This window comes from Falco punctatus (genome assembly GCF_963210335.1).
Source record: "Falco punctatus genome assembly, chromosome: 6".
NCBI lineage: Eukaryota > Metazoa > Chordata > Aves > Falconiformes > Falconidae > Falco > Falco punctatus.
Genome location: NC_137585.1, coordinates 45059570 through 45078500, shown reverse-complemented (window position 1 = coordinate 45078500; position 18931 = coordinate 45059570). Strand labels below are relative to the sequence as shown.

Below are 18931 nucleotides of genomic sequence, written 5' to 3'. Positions count from 1 at the left end.
GCGGCAGCGGGCGCGCCGAGGGGTTAATGCGGGTGCGGCGGCCCGGTGCCGGAGGAGGGCACACCCGGTGCGGGCGGGGGGCCGCCCGGTGCCGGAGGAGGGCACACCCGCGGGGCGCTCCCGGCGGGGCGTGCCCTCCCTCACGGCGGCAGCCGCGCCGGGCCCCTCAGTGCTGCGGCCGCTGGGCTGGTGGCTGGGGCTGCCTGCGCGCGGGCTTTTGGCGGGCGGCGCTGAGGGGAGGCGGCAGTGGCGGCGGGGCAGCATGCCGGGCAGCGACACGGCGCTGGCCGTGGACAGGACGTACTCGGATCCGGAGCGGCACCGGCGCCGCAAGACGCGGGTAAGGCGTGTGGGGGTGCGGAGGGGGCTGTGAGGCCACCCTTGGAAGCCGACGGGCCGGGACGGCAGGGCTGCCCGGTGGGCCTGGGTGCCGAGCTGTGAGGGGCAGCCACCGACCTGCTGCCTGTTCCCAAGAGGGCTCTGCGTTTGCTAGGTTGTCGGTCCGAAGGGAAGTTTTTTTTATCTGTGGTTTCGTATTCCGACTCTAAATACTCTTTGATATAGGCAAATGAAATGAACCCGGTTGTTGACATAACAGAAACTGATGTTCGAGATATATCCACAATAGAAACTAGCTGGAGGTGAGAGTAACAGAGAACTTACCGAAGTCAACAGCGCTGATGATTTAATAAAGTGACTCTGTGCCTAGATCACGCTGGTGAATACATGGTTTTGGTCTTGTTTCTCAAGGTGTGTCTAATGAACTGTGAATCAGGTGATTGTATCTAGCAGAAGAGAATGATTGTGGTTCTCTTCCTGAAGTTACCTGCAACACGGCTGTGGCAGCGATGGAGATTTGCAGAAAAGGTCTATCTGCGTGTGCTAGGGATAAAGTAAGAATATACTGTGTAGCCATGGCGTTTGGCATTGTTGGGGTAGTTTTTCTTACGGTCTCCTAGCAAGTTCATCTTTATCTTACTGTTTTGATGTTTTGTTCGTACAATATATGATAAACATGTATAGGCAATACTTGTGATCCTTTCATGTATTTAGTAGCCTTTGTGGTGGATGGCCTGCTGACGAAGGCAGTTGGCTCTCTAGTTAATGCACAGATCTCAAATTCTTACCTAAATGCTCAGCTCAAACAGGTGTAAAACAAATGGCTCTTCCTTCCCATGCGCTGCAGGAAGATATGAAGGAAAGAGAGGTTGCTCTAGCTGACTTGGGATATCAGCAGAAATTCTGTTTTCTATTCTGAGATCCTGCATCTGTCAGTAAATGAGCTTTACAGTTTGAAGTGTAGGGATTAGCTTCTTGTGCAAGAAGACTGATTTTGGTGTTTTTGATGGGTGAGGGTTCTTGGGGTGTTTTCCTTTCTGGTTTTTTTTTTTTTTCTTTTCTTTTCTTGTACTGCACCTTAGTAGTATTTTCCATCCAGCCTCATTAATAGACAGTGCTGGAAGGGAGATGCTGTGCTTCAGATTGTTGTTGCATAATGAAATGTTTTAAAAATGGTAACCCTGTACACTGTAGCTTTACTAGTGGGGTCTACAGTGCTCTTCATACCATAAGCTGGGTGCATATCCTAGTCATAACTAGGTTAAAAATTTTATATATTTCCTTTGTTTTTAGTCTTTGAAAGTTGAACTCATTAGTTCCTCTTCATTGTTCTTGCTGAAAGAATAATGTAGTACCTAGCTTACTGTGGCCACAGAAGAAAGTTGCATATCTTCAAGGATGATTTTTGGTGTCTTTAAGAGTTAAACCTGAAGTCCACTCGATAGTCTAGCTGATCTGTTTAAAAGCATGAAGTATCAGGCCTAATTTTCAGTGTTGCGTATTGTACTTGTGCATTGAAAAACAACAAAAAATGCTTAAGAGAATTTTATGAAAGCTTTGGGCTTCAGTCGGATTTTGGGTTTCTTTTAATCAGGATTAGCCTCTCATTCCCTTCCTGCGACCATGAGAACTGGAAATATAACCCTGTAACAGGTTTGTAGAGTTGTAATTGCCTTGCTCGAGGGGTTGGGCTTTACAAGTCGTGTCAGATACCACAGAACTTGTAATATAATTGCTGGAGGTGGTAGCAGCAGGTTGTATGTTCTAGATGATGGCAAGAACTTGCATTAAATCCATTTGTGCTTTTTTCAGACAAATAGGATTGTTTCCTGGGTAAATTGCTTGAATAACTTCAACATTCCTCTTACTGCTTTAACCAGGGGGATGGAAATGGTCAGGCACTGGAGCAGCAGCAACTGGTGGTGTTACGTAGGAAAGACGCAAGAAAGCAGGACGCTGCTTTTCTTTCAGAGACTGAATAAAAAGCATCAGAACAGCAGTAGTTAAAGCTGTAATTTCCAAACATTCATTGATGAGAGCAATGCAGAGCACGAACACAGCAATACAGAGCTGAGGCAGCACACTCAGAGAACCTGAACAAACTAGGGAGACTTGCTTGTGTGAAGAAAGTCTTAGTAGTTGGTTTTGTCTGCAGGATAGGGACAGTGGTATAAGAAGTAGGGTGAGATAGTTCTAATAAAGCCTGAGGAAAAGAGCTGTCAAAACAGCTTCTGAATCTCATAGTCTGTATAACATAGGCTATTGAGTCCAGTTTTTAGGTGGGCATGTTTTGAAGAGCTTCTGCAGCCCTGTAGATTACTGCCTGTGTTTTTCAAGCCCATCTAAGGATTTTTCTTGTGAGAAAGTGAAGGCTTCTCTATTGACATGCAAGAAGACAGTTCCAAAATTCCAATATACTGTAGGAAGGCATCATCACATTCAGTTTGCAGAAGTGCTAGAGCATCTTACTGTGAATATAGCCTATAGTTTGTAAACTAGAATCTGAGGGGAAAAGGATTTTAAAATTCCTGCTGCAGCTAAAAGACTCCTTCTGCATATGGCAACAGGTCTATTCAAGACCTTCTTCTTTAAGGCCATTTGAAGTATAAGATGTCCTGGCCTCTGTTAACAACTTTCCAGTGAACCATATGCCATGTTTTTTGCAAAGTTCCCAGTGCCTGAAAGAGAAACAATAATGAAGGACAGCTGGGCCATACTTAACATGGGGGAGTCATTACCACCTAAAGAGGCAAAGTATTTTGAGGGAAGGGTTGGGTTCCTGTTATCTTTCTTGGATGAGTCACAAGAGAGCCAAGCTATGCTGTGCATGGCAGCACAGAGTGGGGCATAAAACTACTATTGCTTGCAACAATACCAGTGCCTTACAGTTTTGGTATTACTTAGTGTGGATAGATTTGCAGTTGTGTGGTTACCTTGGTTCTGGTAAATTGTCCATCCCCAGCTTTAAAGAAGGGTACCCTTCTAGAAGACTTCTGCCTCTCCTTGTCAATAGTATCTAGTCACTCTCGTAATCTGCGTTACTGCACCTCTGGTGGCGCAGGTGGAATCGATGTGGACAATACAGTTGTGCAAAATGTTTCAGTTTACCTCTGCTAATGCCAGTCACTACAGTTTCACTGTGCTTCGCATCATTACAAGCTGATTCCTGCAACACTTCGAAAACTAATCCAAATCTTTCAAAATCAGGACTGAAGCTGTGAAGTAGGACGAGATTTGGGAACAAGGGCTGCATTTTTAGCTGTCAGGCACCAAGTACTGTTCTTGCTGGAATGTTGCTTGCAGGATAACTGAAGACTGTCATGGGGAGCTTTCTGAAGGGACTTGTTTTTGCAGTGAGTACTGTGGGAGACCAGAGCTGCTCAGATTCTGGCTACACTGTACTTCTTGGGCAGTAAGTCCATGCAGAGGTCTACGTAATTGCAATAGTTAGATTTCTGATGCTCAGACTGGCTTGGCTGTGCTAATTTACACCTTGCTGTATTGACTTTTTTTTTTGTAGAGCATTGTGTTGGGGCCACCTTTCAAGGCTTTCTTAAAGCTATCGTTTCTGCTCACCAGGTTGTCCTATTTAGACCTCAGAAACCTGTGTATATATTTTTTTTTGCATTGCTCTTCTCTCTTATCTCTTGCTCCTTACAGAACAAGAATCCTCCATGTGTCATCAGGATTATAAATGTGTATGTGTGGCTTTGTAGGAGAGAAATCCTTTCCTAGTACAACTAGAACATGTGAGTTCCTTTACTGCATCCCATCAGAAGTCTATGCAGTGATACGTCCTACTTTTAAGAAGTACCAGATGCTTTAGAGAGATGTAGGAAGTCCTAATTAGGTAATTTCTTGCACATCGGAGCCTGTTCAGAACTTTCTCTTTATTAGTGGTAGACATATTTGAAATAGTAAGAATTCTTCCTTTATTTAAAAAAAAACCAAACCCAAAAAAACAAACCCAAAAAAACCAAACACAAAAACAAACACCAAACCTTACCTGGAAAAAATATGGCTTATTTAGTAACAAATAAAGAATCTTAATTTCAATCTTCCTGGGCTTTCAGCCTTAGTGAGACTAGCAATAGAACCAGTGTTTGTGGATTGATTCTAACGTGTGATCACACACACAAAAAGGCTTACATTAAAAAGGAATACAGAAATCCATTTGCTTTCTACTGATGAAAAAACTTCTGTGGAATGTCTCTTCTCATTTTCCATGTCTCTTTTATGATCCCTCCCATTCATCTTATCTATAAGCAAGGCAGTCTTTTTACTAATCTCTCCTCGTATTGAAATCTTTCTAAGCCTCTAATCACTTTTATCATCTGTCCTTGAATTCCCTCTATTTCTTAAAATTTTAGTACATTTAGAGGAAATAACATAAAGGGACCTAGAAGGATTAAAAATGTAAAAACCAAAACAAAACCCAAACCAAAAAAACCCACCTCACCCACAGTATTAGATTTAATCTCCTGGTGTTAATTTAAATGCAACAATCAGCATAGGAGAAATGCTTGTTCTGGCCTTTTTTGACTTGTAACCAAACCCCCAGATATTTTGTGCTCCAAGAACTTAGGCATACTTTTCCCACAGTGCCCTCATATTTTGACAAAAGAGGAAGATAATTTAATGGGACAGAATATTATTACGACCTCCAATGTTTTTGAATCCACTGTGTATCTAGAAATATGTGAAACCTGTTGAAGAGTAGGCTACATGATACAGGGGTATTGGGAACAAGAGAAGGAAGCCATAATTGTAATGTGAACCCAAAAAGACAGATTAGCTGATCCAAACTGAAGAAATGCCTGGTTTGATCATTTAAAACAATAATCAAGTTTTGTTTATTTTGTCATTGTAGAGCTATTTGGAAAAGTGTGAATTCTTATTTTTTTGTTAGTTCCAGAAATGATTATTAGGAAGTTTAGAAAGCTGGTATCTTTCTTTAGTATACTTTGAGTTTTGGGATTAAATACATCTAAAAGCTAAAGGTCAATGTTAGGTGTAATTTGTTGTCAAATGAAATAAAGGGGGAAATTGTTTCTCTACGGCTTAGTATAGTATTGCTGTGCTCCCCGGATCCTGCAAGGTGAACCTCTTTGGTAGAGTTATAAGCAATAAAGGTTGTATTTAACCCTACAACCTAAGAAGACTGTTTGAAACAGTAAGTAGAAGTGGGGATGTGTGTTCCTTTCAAGGTTTAAACTGATTTTTAGGTTTGGAAGCTTTATACTCAGACCTTTCATAGTTTTTGGTTTCCACCTGGAAATTTCATGTTTCTGAAGATTGTACAGTGTCTCCTTTCCTTTGCCATGCTTCTGATTCAACCTTATTGCAGTGGATGGTATTGCTTACAGGACTAGGACATCTATTATCACATTTTAAATGTTAGGTATATTTTAAAAAAAGAAGTCACTGGGGGAAAATTGCCAGCCGTCTGGTTAGCTTTCATTTTGAAGGTCATGTAATTGTCCTTCTGTCAGGTTGCCAGTGGTGATGTAGGGGGATGGATGCCAACAGCTTTAAATTCCTAGCTTGCTTATTGTCATCGCCTTTATAGGTAGGGCTTTAACTAGGCACCACCTGGCACAATGCCTGCATAGAGGCTGAGTCTTTAAGGTTTTGGCTGGATTTGAAATCTAGCATTGTCCAGGCTAAAAAGCTTGCCACTTTCAATTGTCTAGTTTTAGTTGTTTTGGCACCAAATAGCAAGTGTGCAATTTTCATCTTCACACTACAACTCCTGCCCAGTAAATACGGTTTTGGGAAAGACCTGTGTGGGAGATGAGTTTCTGTGTAGTGTTGGGGAATAGTGGAACGTAAATCTTGCTTTTCATTTATGTATCCAGATAGATAAACTTTGCTAAAGAAAATTTGCAGTATTGCTAATGAGGATTGCGAGTTACTTTACTATTGAAAGTTTTCTGCTCTTCCATTAGTCTGAAAGAGCGGAGGATTAATATGCAAAGACAAAAATAAACCTGCTGTTCTAAAGCCTTGACATATGGGATCTGGTATGCAACTGGGATGGCTTGTAGCTGTGTAACTAGACTTTTTTAGTCACTCAGCAAGTGAGAACCCCTCTGAGGCAGTTCTTTATATCATTGTACATAATCTAAGCTTTAATTTAGGGACAAAGATGAGAGTGGAGGGGATGCCTCTATGGGCTGAGGTATAAGGAATATCTACAAATTATGAGCTGCAATGCTGTTATTGTAGAAAGCTGAAATGAGGCTTTTTGTTTTCTAAAAAATTCTAGAAAAGCTTAATCATATTGAGAGCTGGCCCACTTCATTATTGCTCTGTTTAGGTGTTGCAGATGGATAAAATTTGAGAGGGCAGAAGTTACAGAAATAATAATATTTTTTTTAGTTATCTCTGTATTGGACACTGAGACTATGGTACACTTTAATGAATCTTTGATATGAAATATTTGGCATCAATTCTGAAGGCTTTTCGGTTAACCTTTACTATAGTAGGCATCTCTTCCTTGATTTACCTGTTTGGGTACAGTATAGTAACAGTTACCTTCCTTTGTAAGTGTTTCTTCAGTAGCTCTGGAGGAAGTTGTTACACAGGGATGCAAAGAATTAAAGCTGTGCTATTGAATTAAAAAATGTGATCCAAGTAGTGCTGAATCCATTGGAAACTTTTGGTTGGCATCAGTGGCCTATGGAATCAATCTGAAATGAACAGCCTTATGGAAAAATCTCTACATATTAAGTGTTCTTTAGAGTGGTAGATGCTACTTACTTTCGTATTACAGTTTCATCTAGCTTAAACTGGGATGGTGTAGGTGGATTTTACTCTTTGTTTTTGTTTTGTAAGTAAATGCTTTTGCAGTGACTTTGCTAAAAATGTATGGAAACCTCTTAAGTTTCCTGCCAAAGGCTGTGATGCAGCCAGTGTATGTGTGTGTATATATATATGTATAAGGATTGCAACAATTAAACACTCTGATTACTATGTCATGATTTTTGTTAAAGTTAATAGGATGATGGCTTTCAAAAAGGCTACTCTTATTTACAGAATACTAAACTGTTGGCTCCTCAAGCATTAAATAAGATTAATTTTTGTTCTATTGACTTGCTAATCCTGTGTTTAAAGCAAGGCTTTTCAGCTGAAGAAGCATTATGGTGGAAGATGGTGTTTTAAAGATAGAGGACTGCAGTGCTCTGGAGTGAGTTTATATGCGCTGAAGGTATTGATTTATAAGGTGAGTGAAAGTATTGTGCAGAGCTGGTGGAAATGTAAGTCCTCCATTCTTAAGAAAAACCTGTTATTGCCTAGCACCACCAAAAAAGCAAGTAACACAACTTACAGGAAATATGAGGAGTCAGTGCTTCAGGGTCTGTAGATTATTAGTTTTTAAATCCGAGTGGATTTCTAAGTGGGCTTTCAGTGCTACGCTACAAGAATTACTGACAGAAAGAGAAGCCTTGTTAGGGTAAGCTGCTTTATACAAGCATGTCTGTGCAGGTGAGTGATGCCCAAAGATCAAACTGACAGACCAATTAGAACTGACTCTTAACATTTTTTCTGGTTCAGGGCAGTTCAGTTTAGTAACATACTCTACTGTAAGTGTGCTGAGGACTTCTGAAGGTTCACTCCTTAGTCTCGCTTCCAAGGACCTGAATTTATATTAAACAGGAGGTGGCTGTTTGTTGGAGTCTGGTGGCTGTTGTAGGTGTTTTGGATTGCAGTAGGTAAGAAGCTTTGGTTGAAGGCTGCAGAAAACTGCAAGGAAAGATGGAAGCTTTGGAACCAAGTAGGATCAAACCCAGTACTGATCTCAGAGAGATATTTAGTGTTAGAAAAACTGAATAAACAGATCTTGTTGAGTGAGAGTTGCCTAGATCAGGTGCGAGGAACATTTCTCACTTAAGAAGAGCTAAAGAAAACTCTTGACTGCGTGCTCATTCATGGCTTCTTTCTCCTCCAGTCTGCCGTATTGCAGGTTGCCATCTTCATTCAGCCTGCCAGCTTTCCTGAAGTTGCTCAGAACTATCTTGTATCAAATCCATCATCAGCAACCTAGCATGGGGCTCCTCCACCCCCACTGTGGTAATTTTGTACTTGCAGATTCTGCAGCCCTCCCAGTGCTAAGCTTCCTTGCTCCCCGTCCCAGGGCTGAGGGAGAGGGGAAGTGTGTGGGTGTGTCTGGGCAGTTCTCAGCAGCTTCTGGGCACGGTCAGAGCAATAGCAAGGAATGGAGAGGATAGTGGGGAGACATGATGGAGAGAAGGATAGAGGTGGGACTTCACATGCTCTGCCCAGAATGGAGTCATTCTCACTTTGTGTTTTCTCTTTAACTTTTTTTTTGTTGTTGAGAAAAGTGTCTAAATGTTGTAGATGCTGTGAGACACAGAATTCCGTATGCAGTAAATCTTGAATGTACTGGTCTTGAACCTTGGAATCCACACTTTGATAATTCAGTGTCCACATACAGCACAAATATCAGTGTTAATAGTGTCATACTGTTGTCAATACATTGTAATTATTTTATTATTATAAGATATTAGATTATTATTATCTTCTTATGTAAGTCTGGAAGAAATGTGAGTTCAAATCCGAAAATTACAGTAGCCAGAAAGGGATAGGAGAAATGCTTCTTGATGTTGGGGGCAGGGCACACACTAGAAAAAGCAAAGGAAGAAAAGGGAATAAAATATTATTAACAAGACAGTGACTTAGTACGATAAAAAAGTTAAGCAAGAAAGGTACATTGCTCTTGTGATAAGTCTTTCTGTTAAGGCATTTTGTGCAGGAAAGCTTCAACTTCTGGAACCCTTTCTTGTATCTATCTCAATTCTACTGTTTACCAATCAATGTTCTAATACATGCAGTTATGAAGAGGATGCATCCTGTATCATGCCTTTGGATTCTCTTTAGTCTCATAAAATAAAATTGACTGCACTTCTTGAATTATATATCTGGTTGTTGTTTTTTCTTTTTGTTTGTACCTAAACCATTAAGAAGAATCTATGATGTGTTGAAGCAAGTATGAAAAATGTGGACTTGGTTAGCATCAAGCTAAAAATTATTCCAAAGGCCATGTGTAATTTTCTTGGTTCCTTTCTTGATTCCACACAGATGACTTGAAAATAAATTACTTCTTCATACTTGATATTGCTCCAATTACTGATGCATGTGCATAATATAGGAGTGTGTGGCTCATAATATGCTAGGAATCTTTGTTTTACTAGAGGTTTTGGCAGGAGTAACATAGTTCTGTGTCATGGTTGTCGCTGACGTTTGTTGCCAGATGAGCACAGTATTTCGTCACCTCATCAGGTTTCTGATTTCTTTCTTTCCCCTTCCCTGCTATGTTCAGAAAAAGTAGTTATCTTTGTTCATTTCGCCCTCCTCCCATATATTAAGGAAGAAATCTGACTACATCTTGTCACCTGTTACCAATCCTTTTTTGGAGCAAATTACATAATTTCACTTTGATGAACAAAAGAAGGATGACAGCCTGCTCCTAAGATAAGAATTAAGAGTCTCTTTTAAAGCCATGTAGTAGATGGCAGCAGACTAATTCAGTAGCTGCCAGGCTCCTGTTTTGTTGAAATGGGTCCAGAATGTTGACAGTAAGTTTGCCATACTCTTAAGTTGTCCTGCTCAGCTTTTGTGATGGGTTGTACAGTGAAACTCTATCTTCACACATGAATTCATGCAATGGGTGACACCCAGGCCCTTCTGATATACAGCATCATCAGAAGCAGGTGCTTCTGGTCCTCATGATGGCCTGCAATCTATACAAGAACTGTGCTCTTTGTGTCCTGTGCAAGTGGATTGGATTTGGTAGACTTTGTACCAAAGATATGGGAAGACCTAGGGGATGGGAGTGTGAAAGCATTTATTAACAAGACCTCAGGAAGATTTAAGAAAAGGAGAAGAGTGAAGACAATGAGAAGATCTTTTGACAATCAGCGAGAGTTTCTCCTCTCTTTGCCAGTAGATACATGAAGAAATTCTGAGACCGTCCTTGCTGTCCCTTATATGTGTTATTCCCATAAACTGTGTGGATGTGGTTGTAATTGGTCTTGGGAAGCACCGAGGAGCATTACGGTCTGTAAGAGCCAGATGCTTTCTGCTACTGTTAAAGGAGGTGTGCCATCATCAGGCGATTCCATTGTGTCTTCCCAGTGTGAACTCCTATAATATTCTCTCTCTACTGCACAGAGATCTCCTGTTGAGCAAATCTTCTATTTCTGATATTTATGAAACTGGCTTCCTATGGATTTCTATCCAAGGGCATCATTGTGTCTTGCACCAGAAATTTAATGTAGAAAAAAGATGCACCTTTCTTTTCTGTTTGTGTGTTTGGGGTTTTTTTGCCCCTCCCGCCCCCTGAACTCTTTCTTTTTACCAAGGAACTGGAAAGTCTTGGGTTGCATATGAGATCAGGAGGATGAATAAGGCATGAACTGACAAAGCCTGATCTGGAAGTGACCAAGTGGGATCTCTAGTGACATAAGACTTGGTGTAAAGCTTTTGTGTGTGATTTGTTGATGCCAGAAGCTATGATATTCTTTCAGGTTTGGAAAGCTGGGCTTTGAGTGCAGTAACTTACAAATTGTTCTTTCACAAAACGTTTTGACATATGTTGCTACTTTTCATGCATACTTTAGGTGGGATTTCTCATTTACTAGTGAATATGTATGTTACGCTGTAGCATACATTCAAACTGCTCTTTAATTTTGATGAAGTACTCTTGCAATGAAGATGCGCCCACTTGTAATGTTATGAAACAAATAGCCAAGCCCTTTTTTCAGTTATTCTTGTTCAGGCTTGAGAGAGTCAACTAGGATAATCTTTGTGTGCTCTGTTCCCTCATGTGGTGTGGCAGTTAATGTCAGGGAAGGTTGAAGTTCAGTGATTTGCTTGAAGAGAATCTATGGTTTGAAATGAAGTCCAGAGCAGCGGTGACAATGTTAGCCTAAGGCTCTGGTGACAGGGGTTCAGGCTACTGTGGTGGCTTTCAGCCTTTGTATAATGATGGGAGTCATTTAACCTCTAAAGGGAATGTGATTTCTCCCAGGGTGCACAGGGGAGGGGATACGTACTGTGAAAGATACATATTGCAGAATCATTATCCATCTTCAAGTGGATATTTGAAGAAAGAAAGAAACAAAATCCCCCCCCCAACATTTCTGACCTTTTTTGTTTTGTTTTTGAGATCCAAAAATACACAGTGGATGCATGTTCCTGCTCTCCACATCAGGCAGATCTTAAGACTATCAGCCATAGGTACTTCTTCCCCTGGAATTGTGTAAGTCATGAATAACTGTTTGAAATTGGGCATTTGCTCTTCAGGTAGTTGTGTAAGGCACCTTCAGTAGGCGGGAGGGGTACAGCTTTTGCAGGTTGTCTGTCTGATCTCTGTGGATTTCATAGAAGCTTAAACTAGGTCACATAAAGGTGGGCATCTGAATCTGGGTGAGCCTAAATCCAGTTTGTAGCTGTGTGGCAGTGGATATTGCAGGCACTGCATAAAAGATAGAAGTTTCACCATTTTTCATAGATTATAGAACTAGATGTATGTACTGACTATCTAGGTACCTCTGCCAAATCAACTTTACTCTTGAGTGAGACTTTAAAGTTCTTATCATGCAGAAAAGCAAAAGGCTTTTCTGGCTCTCCCTCTTGCACAGTGAATTCTTAATATTACTGAATCTTCATTTCACTTATGCATAACTGTACTGTTTTAGGATTATTTTTTTTCCCAAATCTGTCGTTTGCCAGCTTTTCCATTATGTGGAGAAACCATTGGTCTCTGGTTGCTCAGAAATTTGGCAATACAGGATGTTACCTGTCCTTTCTCCTCTTCTGTTTTGGCTCTATTTTGATTATTATAGAGTGCTCCTGCTGTACTGTACAGAAATACTTATTTTTCTCGGTGTAGTTAAGCCAGAATTAAATTGCAGAAAGCTTGGGTTTTTTTGCTAAAGGAAGAAAAGTGAAAAAAATACCTATGTGTGACTTGGAAAGGAGGAGAGTAATCTTAAGTTTATTATTCCTGCAAGAAAGTAAAAGATTGCTTCTGTAAATCTGTAGGTTTCTTACTACTTCTGGCGGCAGAATGTGCTTCTGATAATCTTAAGTTTGGCAGGTTTGCACTTTTAGTGGTGCATTTAATTGGAATTAGACTGGTACTGATTTCACATGTCATCTCATGGAAGACTATAGGCTGCAAACAGATGAGACCACTACCAGGGCGTTCCTGTCAGCTGTGTCCTGTTCCTGGGTGAATAAGCAGCAACACTGGGTAATTTCATCAGTGCAGGATTAGATGCTATCTAATAAAATAGCATCTTCTACAGATGCTATTTTAAATAATTTCATTAATGAAAGCAGATGTTCATGAACTTTTAGCATGGCAGTAAGTAGTCACAAAGAGACATGCTTTTAGTGATAGAAGCTGCAAGCACACAGCCACAGTGTAAAGTATTTGTATTGTCTTGTTATAGGTGTTGCTGATGAAGACCAAAAAAAAAAAAAGAATTTAAAAAACCCATTCTTTCAGCAAGGTAGGCATCATGAGTTTCAGAAATTCAGAACCTGATTGTTAAAAAGCCTAAGGCAGAAATTTATCTAGGAATTTTTAGAACATCAAATTAGGAAGTCTGATTGAACTTGTTTCTTTGTGTATATACAGTACTACTTTGGGTTTGAAGTAAGATAATTTTTTTCCATATATTCTTCTGTTGTTTAAAGAGTTCACTTTGGCCTTGCCTAACCTACAGCAAAAGATGTACTGATAGGACATATGAGACAGTTTATTATTCCTCATATGTTTGTCAGACTTCAGTCTACTGTAACCTTTTTGGGCAGGTTCTGCTAATAAAACAAATCTTCTGTAAGAGCAGGAATTTAGTTTTCAAAGACTAGGGTGTTTGAGCATATGCAGCCAGACTTCACATCTTGGCGAGAAGTGCTGTGTGGTAAGTTTTCAGTGTCACATATTGTTTATATGAGACTACTTTATGCCCAGATGCTGGCAAATATTAGTGCCGTCATGTTGGTTTTGTAAAGTGAGTGTGGCTGAAAAAGGAACCGGTATAGCACAGTGGCAGGGGTAGAACGGTGAAGAAGGCTGAAATTTGGGGTGGAAAGATGATCTTCGAGCACTGTGGTTGTATTAAAGTGTGGATGGAACTTACACTCAATGGCTTCAACAGAGGTCCAAAATAGAGGCTGTCTGAGAAAATACATAACTTGCTTAAATCCTGGCCTTCCAAAGACAGATGATACTGTGTCCTAATTCCTTTGAAACTTTTAGTCTTTATGATGATCTTCTAATTTACCCTATTCCAATCCTCAGAGTAATTATGCATTATTACCCCTGTAAGTGCTTTTTCAGCATGATCTGTCAGTGAATTCCCCAAACTCTAACATCTTTTCAGAATGTGCCCTGTAATCTTCAGCATGTAATTGCTTTTGCTATTCCTGAATGGACATTTTGAAGAGAATGGGGGAAGGGAGTGAGCTGGGGGAAAGAGGAAATTTTTGCCCTTTTATCTACAGTGCTGTAGCTCACATCAGTGTGTGTGAGTTAAGGAAATTTGAGTCTGATGTTCATCACTCCTCAGGTGTAACTGTGTAGTTAATATTTGTGCCTACTTGCTTGTGACTGACAGTACGAAGGGAGTTGTAGCAGTGGTCCCTGTTCCTGCAGATACCACTTTGCCTCACTTTGCCTTTCTCTAGCAATGAGAAAACAAAGGTTGTTCAGCCTTATACTGTTATTACAGATGCTGATTGAGTTAACTTGTACTGGAGCTGTTAATAATGGAAACTGAAATCTTAAGTGAAGATTTGGTTTAGAAGTTGCGTTTTTAAAAGTAGAGAAAGTAATTTTATGTGTAAAACAGAACACTCATACTGTTTTGGTTTTGTGGTGTTTTTTTGTAACGTGTCTGATTTTAGGAGAATAAAGGGCTGCAATTAATTTGTAGAATGCCTAGTAAGCTACCTTTAAAATGTCAGCAAGAATTAATTTTCACTTTATTAATACCCCTTGCACATTGCTATAAAGTGTTAATTTCTATTTTTAAGTAGAAATTTTTATCTCTGGTTACATCCAGTGTAGCTTGCTAATTTTAGGGGTATGAACTCCTCCTGGTTTAGTGAGACAAAGTTTTAATAGCTATGCCTGAATACTTGTATAAAATTTAGCACTGTATGTTTCTGTGTAAGGCTAAATATGTTGGTTATGATGTTGCTTTTTTTGGTGCCTAACAGGCTGATCTACTGATAAATACATACTTCAGTAACAGTAGGGTTAGTGAATTGAAAATGAGAAGAAATTCTCATTCCGAGATGATTTTGAACAGTTTCTTAGTGTACTAAATCATCATATCAGTGTGTTTTAATGCTGCAGAGTTAGAATTGGCTTGGAAGTATTGTATTTGAACTGAGTTTTTGAAATTTTCATATAAAGGGCAGTGAACTTGGCATATATTTTACTAGCCAACACATGAAAATATCTTTATTTCCTGTAGTAATTATTCTTTGCTGAACTTGGGGAAGCTTTAATTTTGGAAGGGTAGTGCCTGGTACCATCCAGTGCTGTGGTTAACATAACTGGGAAGATTGTTCTGCCTGCTCTGAGAATTTTTTGATAAAATTGCATCATTCTCTGAAATATCTTTTCCTCCTGGGGCAGGCAGGTCTATGTGTTGTCGTTATCTTCGCAATAGCAATAAGAGTTAGGACACAGTCATGTTAACAAAGGTACAAACTGTCCTCAGTTGAACAGCTCATTTCCAAACACAAAAAACCCCTCAGCGTTATCACAGGAGATGTACTTGCTTTTTTGAATGTTGAATGTTGAGAAGTATTCTTCAGGCTAAAGCTGCTCAGCTTTCTCCTGCTTGAGCAGGGTTTGCATTGTTTATTCATCCCTGTCATTTTAAAAAGGGAGAATGACTAAAAATTATTCTCATGCATTATCTGAAATTGTAGGTATGTTATATATTCTACATAATTTCTGTATACTTTTTTCAGAAGTGAACAAATTGACAGTGTGAAAATATTAATATTGCAGTGTTTTGATATTTGAACGTCCCAGAAAACATAATTCAGAATAAGGAGATTAAAAATAGGAGTGTGTCAAGTCATCCCCCTGTTTCCACCAAAGTAATGGACTGTCTCTACTGTATAAAGCTCTTTTCTGTCAAGGTGTGTTCTTCATGCGACATGGTGCTCTCAGGGTAACTTTTTTCCTAAATAGACTCGGAACTCTATGTTCTTGGTGTGCTCTTGCAGGTGTAAAATGGAGTTTCCTAATTGCTAGGTGTTAATTTAAAATTACCAGCTTGTACCAAATATGTGTTTTCAGTAGTAAAGATTTTAGACTTGGATTGTCTGTGTTTTGTGGGAGAGGGGAAAAGAGGACACAGATGTAATTACATTGCCATAAAATATGCCGTTGTGTGGTTTGCTTTATTTTATACATACATACACATACACGTATAAAATATTTAAAATAATTATACTCTTTCTGTATTTTATGTATTTAACCTTTCTTTTCCTTTTAGAAAAGTGAGCACAAGCAGAACCGAAGAATGAATATCTGGTTGATCTTTTCCTCCAATGTTTTGTTTGTGGAGAAAAAATATTGTAAAATTACACTATGTGAAATGCATGGAATGTGATTATTTTTCTTTTTCCTCTGGGAGCTATATTTCATACCAGTTCCTGCAGTTTTCTATCTCTGGGAAAACGTCTATAGAGATTGTAGTTTGTCAACTTCATTATGAAAGGCAAAGTTGGGAGAATAGGGGTGAGGGCTGCACGAGATAAGACAATTATATTGCTGTTGTCTCAGGATATACTCTGGGGTTTACTGGCCAGTGTGAGTTACAGTAGCAACATGTATTAGCTTTTTCTTAAAGCATTAGTGGTTTAGTGGCTAAACTGCTCCTACTTTTGCATGTGACACCATGATTTTAGCCAGAGGTCTCATAAATTGAATTGCCTATGGTGGTTGTAGTGCTGACAGCACTTAAATTTGGCAACAAAAGATGTTCTATCGTATCAGCATAGATTTTTTCATAACATTAAAGAAAGCTTAGAAGCCCTCTAAATGTCCCTAAAAGATTCTTCACGTTACAGCTCTACACCCTGTCCAGAGCTTGTATAAAACTGATGCATCATTTTTCTGATTCTTTGGGCATTCTTTTTCCCAGTCTGAAGCATGCAGATTTCCCATCACCTTCTTGACTAACCTTTCTCTTCTTTTCCCTCTGCATCCATTTAATTTTGGACTAATACATTGTCAGCTCTTTTGTCTCATTAGGTTTCATCTCTTTTGGATACCTTTTAAATTGTTTATTAAATTATTCAGATACTTGTTTCCAAAGTATTTACTTTTTTAATCCCTTAGAACTAGAAACAGTGTGTTCCACTGTAAATAAAAAGAGAACAGGTAAATTCTTCAGTGAAGGTAATGTGGGAATGAGATTAACCTATTTAGATGTGCGCATAGATTTTAAGTAGTTAACTTTGTCCTGCGTGTTTAGCAAGAAGGCACTGGTCTTTGAGTGTAGGCAGAATGGCAAATCTGACTGAATATATAGAAATGTACTTGTAATCAAGGTGAAAATAAAACATGGACTTTGTCTTCAATCTTTGTGCTGGAGAGAAAACTGCAAGGAGTTAGCAAGACTAAACTCCTCCAGAAGAGTAGCAAATATAGGACCTCTTTGTAAAAGGGAAAGGAGTAGTGTAACCCCAGTCATGTGGAAGGCTTTAAAGCAAATAGATCTCTGAGCAAATTTTCAAGAAGAGAATAATGAAATACTTAATTAAAGATAAATAGAAAATGAAAAAAATTAACTTTTGGTTTAACCAGTGGTGGATTCTGCCAGATGAATATGGTCTGTTATCTCAGCAAAGGTAAACACCATGTCTGCTGATTTGCCTGTGCTTAGAATAAGAGTGTGGCCCTGAGTCAAAGCCTTGCTATGGTGCCATGTGATGCACATACAACAGTATGTGCAGTTGGTGATTTCACAGGGAATAGGGAAATAGAAGAGAGATGGGGCTAGAGATCATTAATAATCTTGCAAAGTGTCTGGTATAGTTTTCCTTTAGGCAAAGAGAGGAAGTTTGTGCTGTGAAATTAATTTTTGTTTAATATACATCATCCTGCACCTACATGCCATTAACAAGGAGAAATGGTTCAAATAGAGTTGGGTGCAGAAGAGAAAGACATAACAGCAAGTAAAGGTAGTAAATCAAGATGAAATTTGTATCCATGGGAATAATGATGATCTGAAATTACTTTCCAAACTTGAGTAGCAGGAAAAATATATTACTCCTTTGGAAAGGAAGCCTGGTAAGTTGAATGTAACTTCAATGGTAGGAGCCCAGAATTTCCTATAAGTCCTTTGTTTCTGGCCTGGAAATTATTTTACACATTTCCTGAGGCTTTTACATCATTCAGTTCTGTTGAAATGAATATATTCTGCCTAGAAAATTTGACAGGAGGCTAGAGGCTTCAAAGTTAATGAGCCCAGATAACTTGTGAAAATACTTTTCCTGTGTCCTCACCAGGTGCTTATCTATTCTTGTGGGGAGTGAAAGAGACAATTGGCTTGTAATCCATTGGCTGGCATGCTTGTCTGTCAGTAGGCAGATGTAAGACTATCCACAAAATATGCTTTCTTGCCCACCTTCCAGGCCAGAAAGATTATACAAGGAACACTAGTGAAGCTGGAGCCATTTTAAAAGACAATTATGGACACTGGAAGAAGCAGAAAAAAAATCTGTAGCGTTTTAGAGACGTAAGAGAAACTGTGGGTATTGAAGTGTGGGACTGAGGGGATCTGGGAAGGTGTTGCTGGCATTGTGGCTGTAGGAAACAAGTCAAAGGTCCATAATGATACCACATTTCATTGTTTTTGCTGAACTAATGCTTCTGCTGGATTGTGGGGGATTATACAGCAGACTGTCCCTGTGACGACTTCTCTATCAATTCAGATATGTCCAGGGGAATACAGCAAGTGTTCCACACTGCTGTTCAGGCTGAGCTAAGGCTCAGTTTTGCAAGAGGTAGTGGAAAGCATTATGGAACACTTTCAGAAGTTTTATTTGTGGTACAGAGCTGTCAGGTCCCGTCTCACGTGCTTTTCCACATGCAGCAATATATACACACTTGTATTTCAGTTCAAATGCAATTATTATGTTAAACTGCTTAGCTAACAATCCAATCCATTTAGTGATGGGTAAGCCTTAATTTTGCTTAACAGTATTAGACTAGAATATATATTCACTCTAGACCTCTGTCCTAGCTGCTGGTCCTGATACCCTCCAGGTGCATTGGAAAAAAGCTATGTGATGGGCAATGTGCAGCTGGAGTTTGGAGTGGGTAATTTAAGGCAACCAGAAATTGTTGCTAAAAAATAGTAACACTAAGTAAACATGTAGATGTTTTTATGTTTTTTCCCATAGTGCTCACCAGTTCAAGCAGTAAGTCACAGCCTAACAGAAGATTAATGTTCCAGAGAAATCCAATCTATTAATAAAAAATGGATTGGCTAGGCTTTGTGGGCATATGTGGTTTCTGCCAGTG

At 39.5% G+C, this 18931-nt stretch overlaps 1 protein-coding gene across 7 annotated transcripts in view; it reads left to right on the top strand.

Moving 5' to 3' along the window:
* TMCC3 (transmembrane and coiled-coil domain family 3) overlaps positions 1-18931 on the top strand; it is a 148173-nt gene that overhangs the window by 94479 nt on the left and 34763 nt on the right. The window contains exon 1 of one of the 7 annotated variants that reach the window (XM_080392618.1): positions 202-340. The exons of the other annotated variants lie outside the window; for them this stretch is intronic. Coding sequence (XP_080248744.1) covers positions 263-340 — 78 coding nt within the window. The 5' untranslated portion in view covers positions 202-262. Of the gene's footprint in view, positions 1-201; positions 341-18931 lie in introns of those variants that run through there. 7 annotated transcript variants of the gene reach the window in all.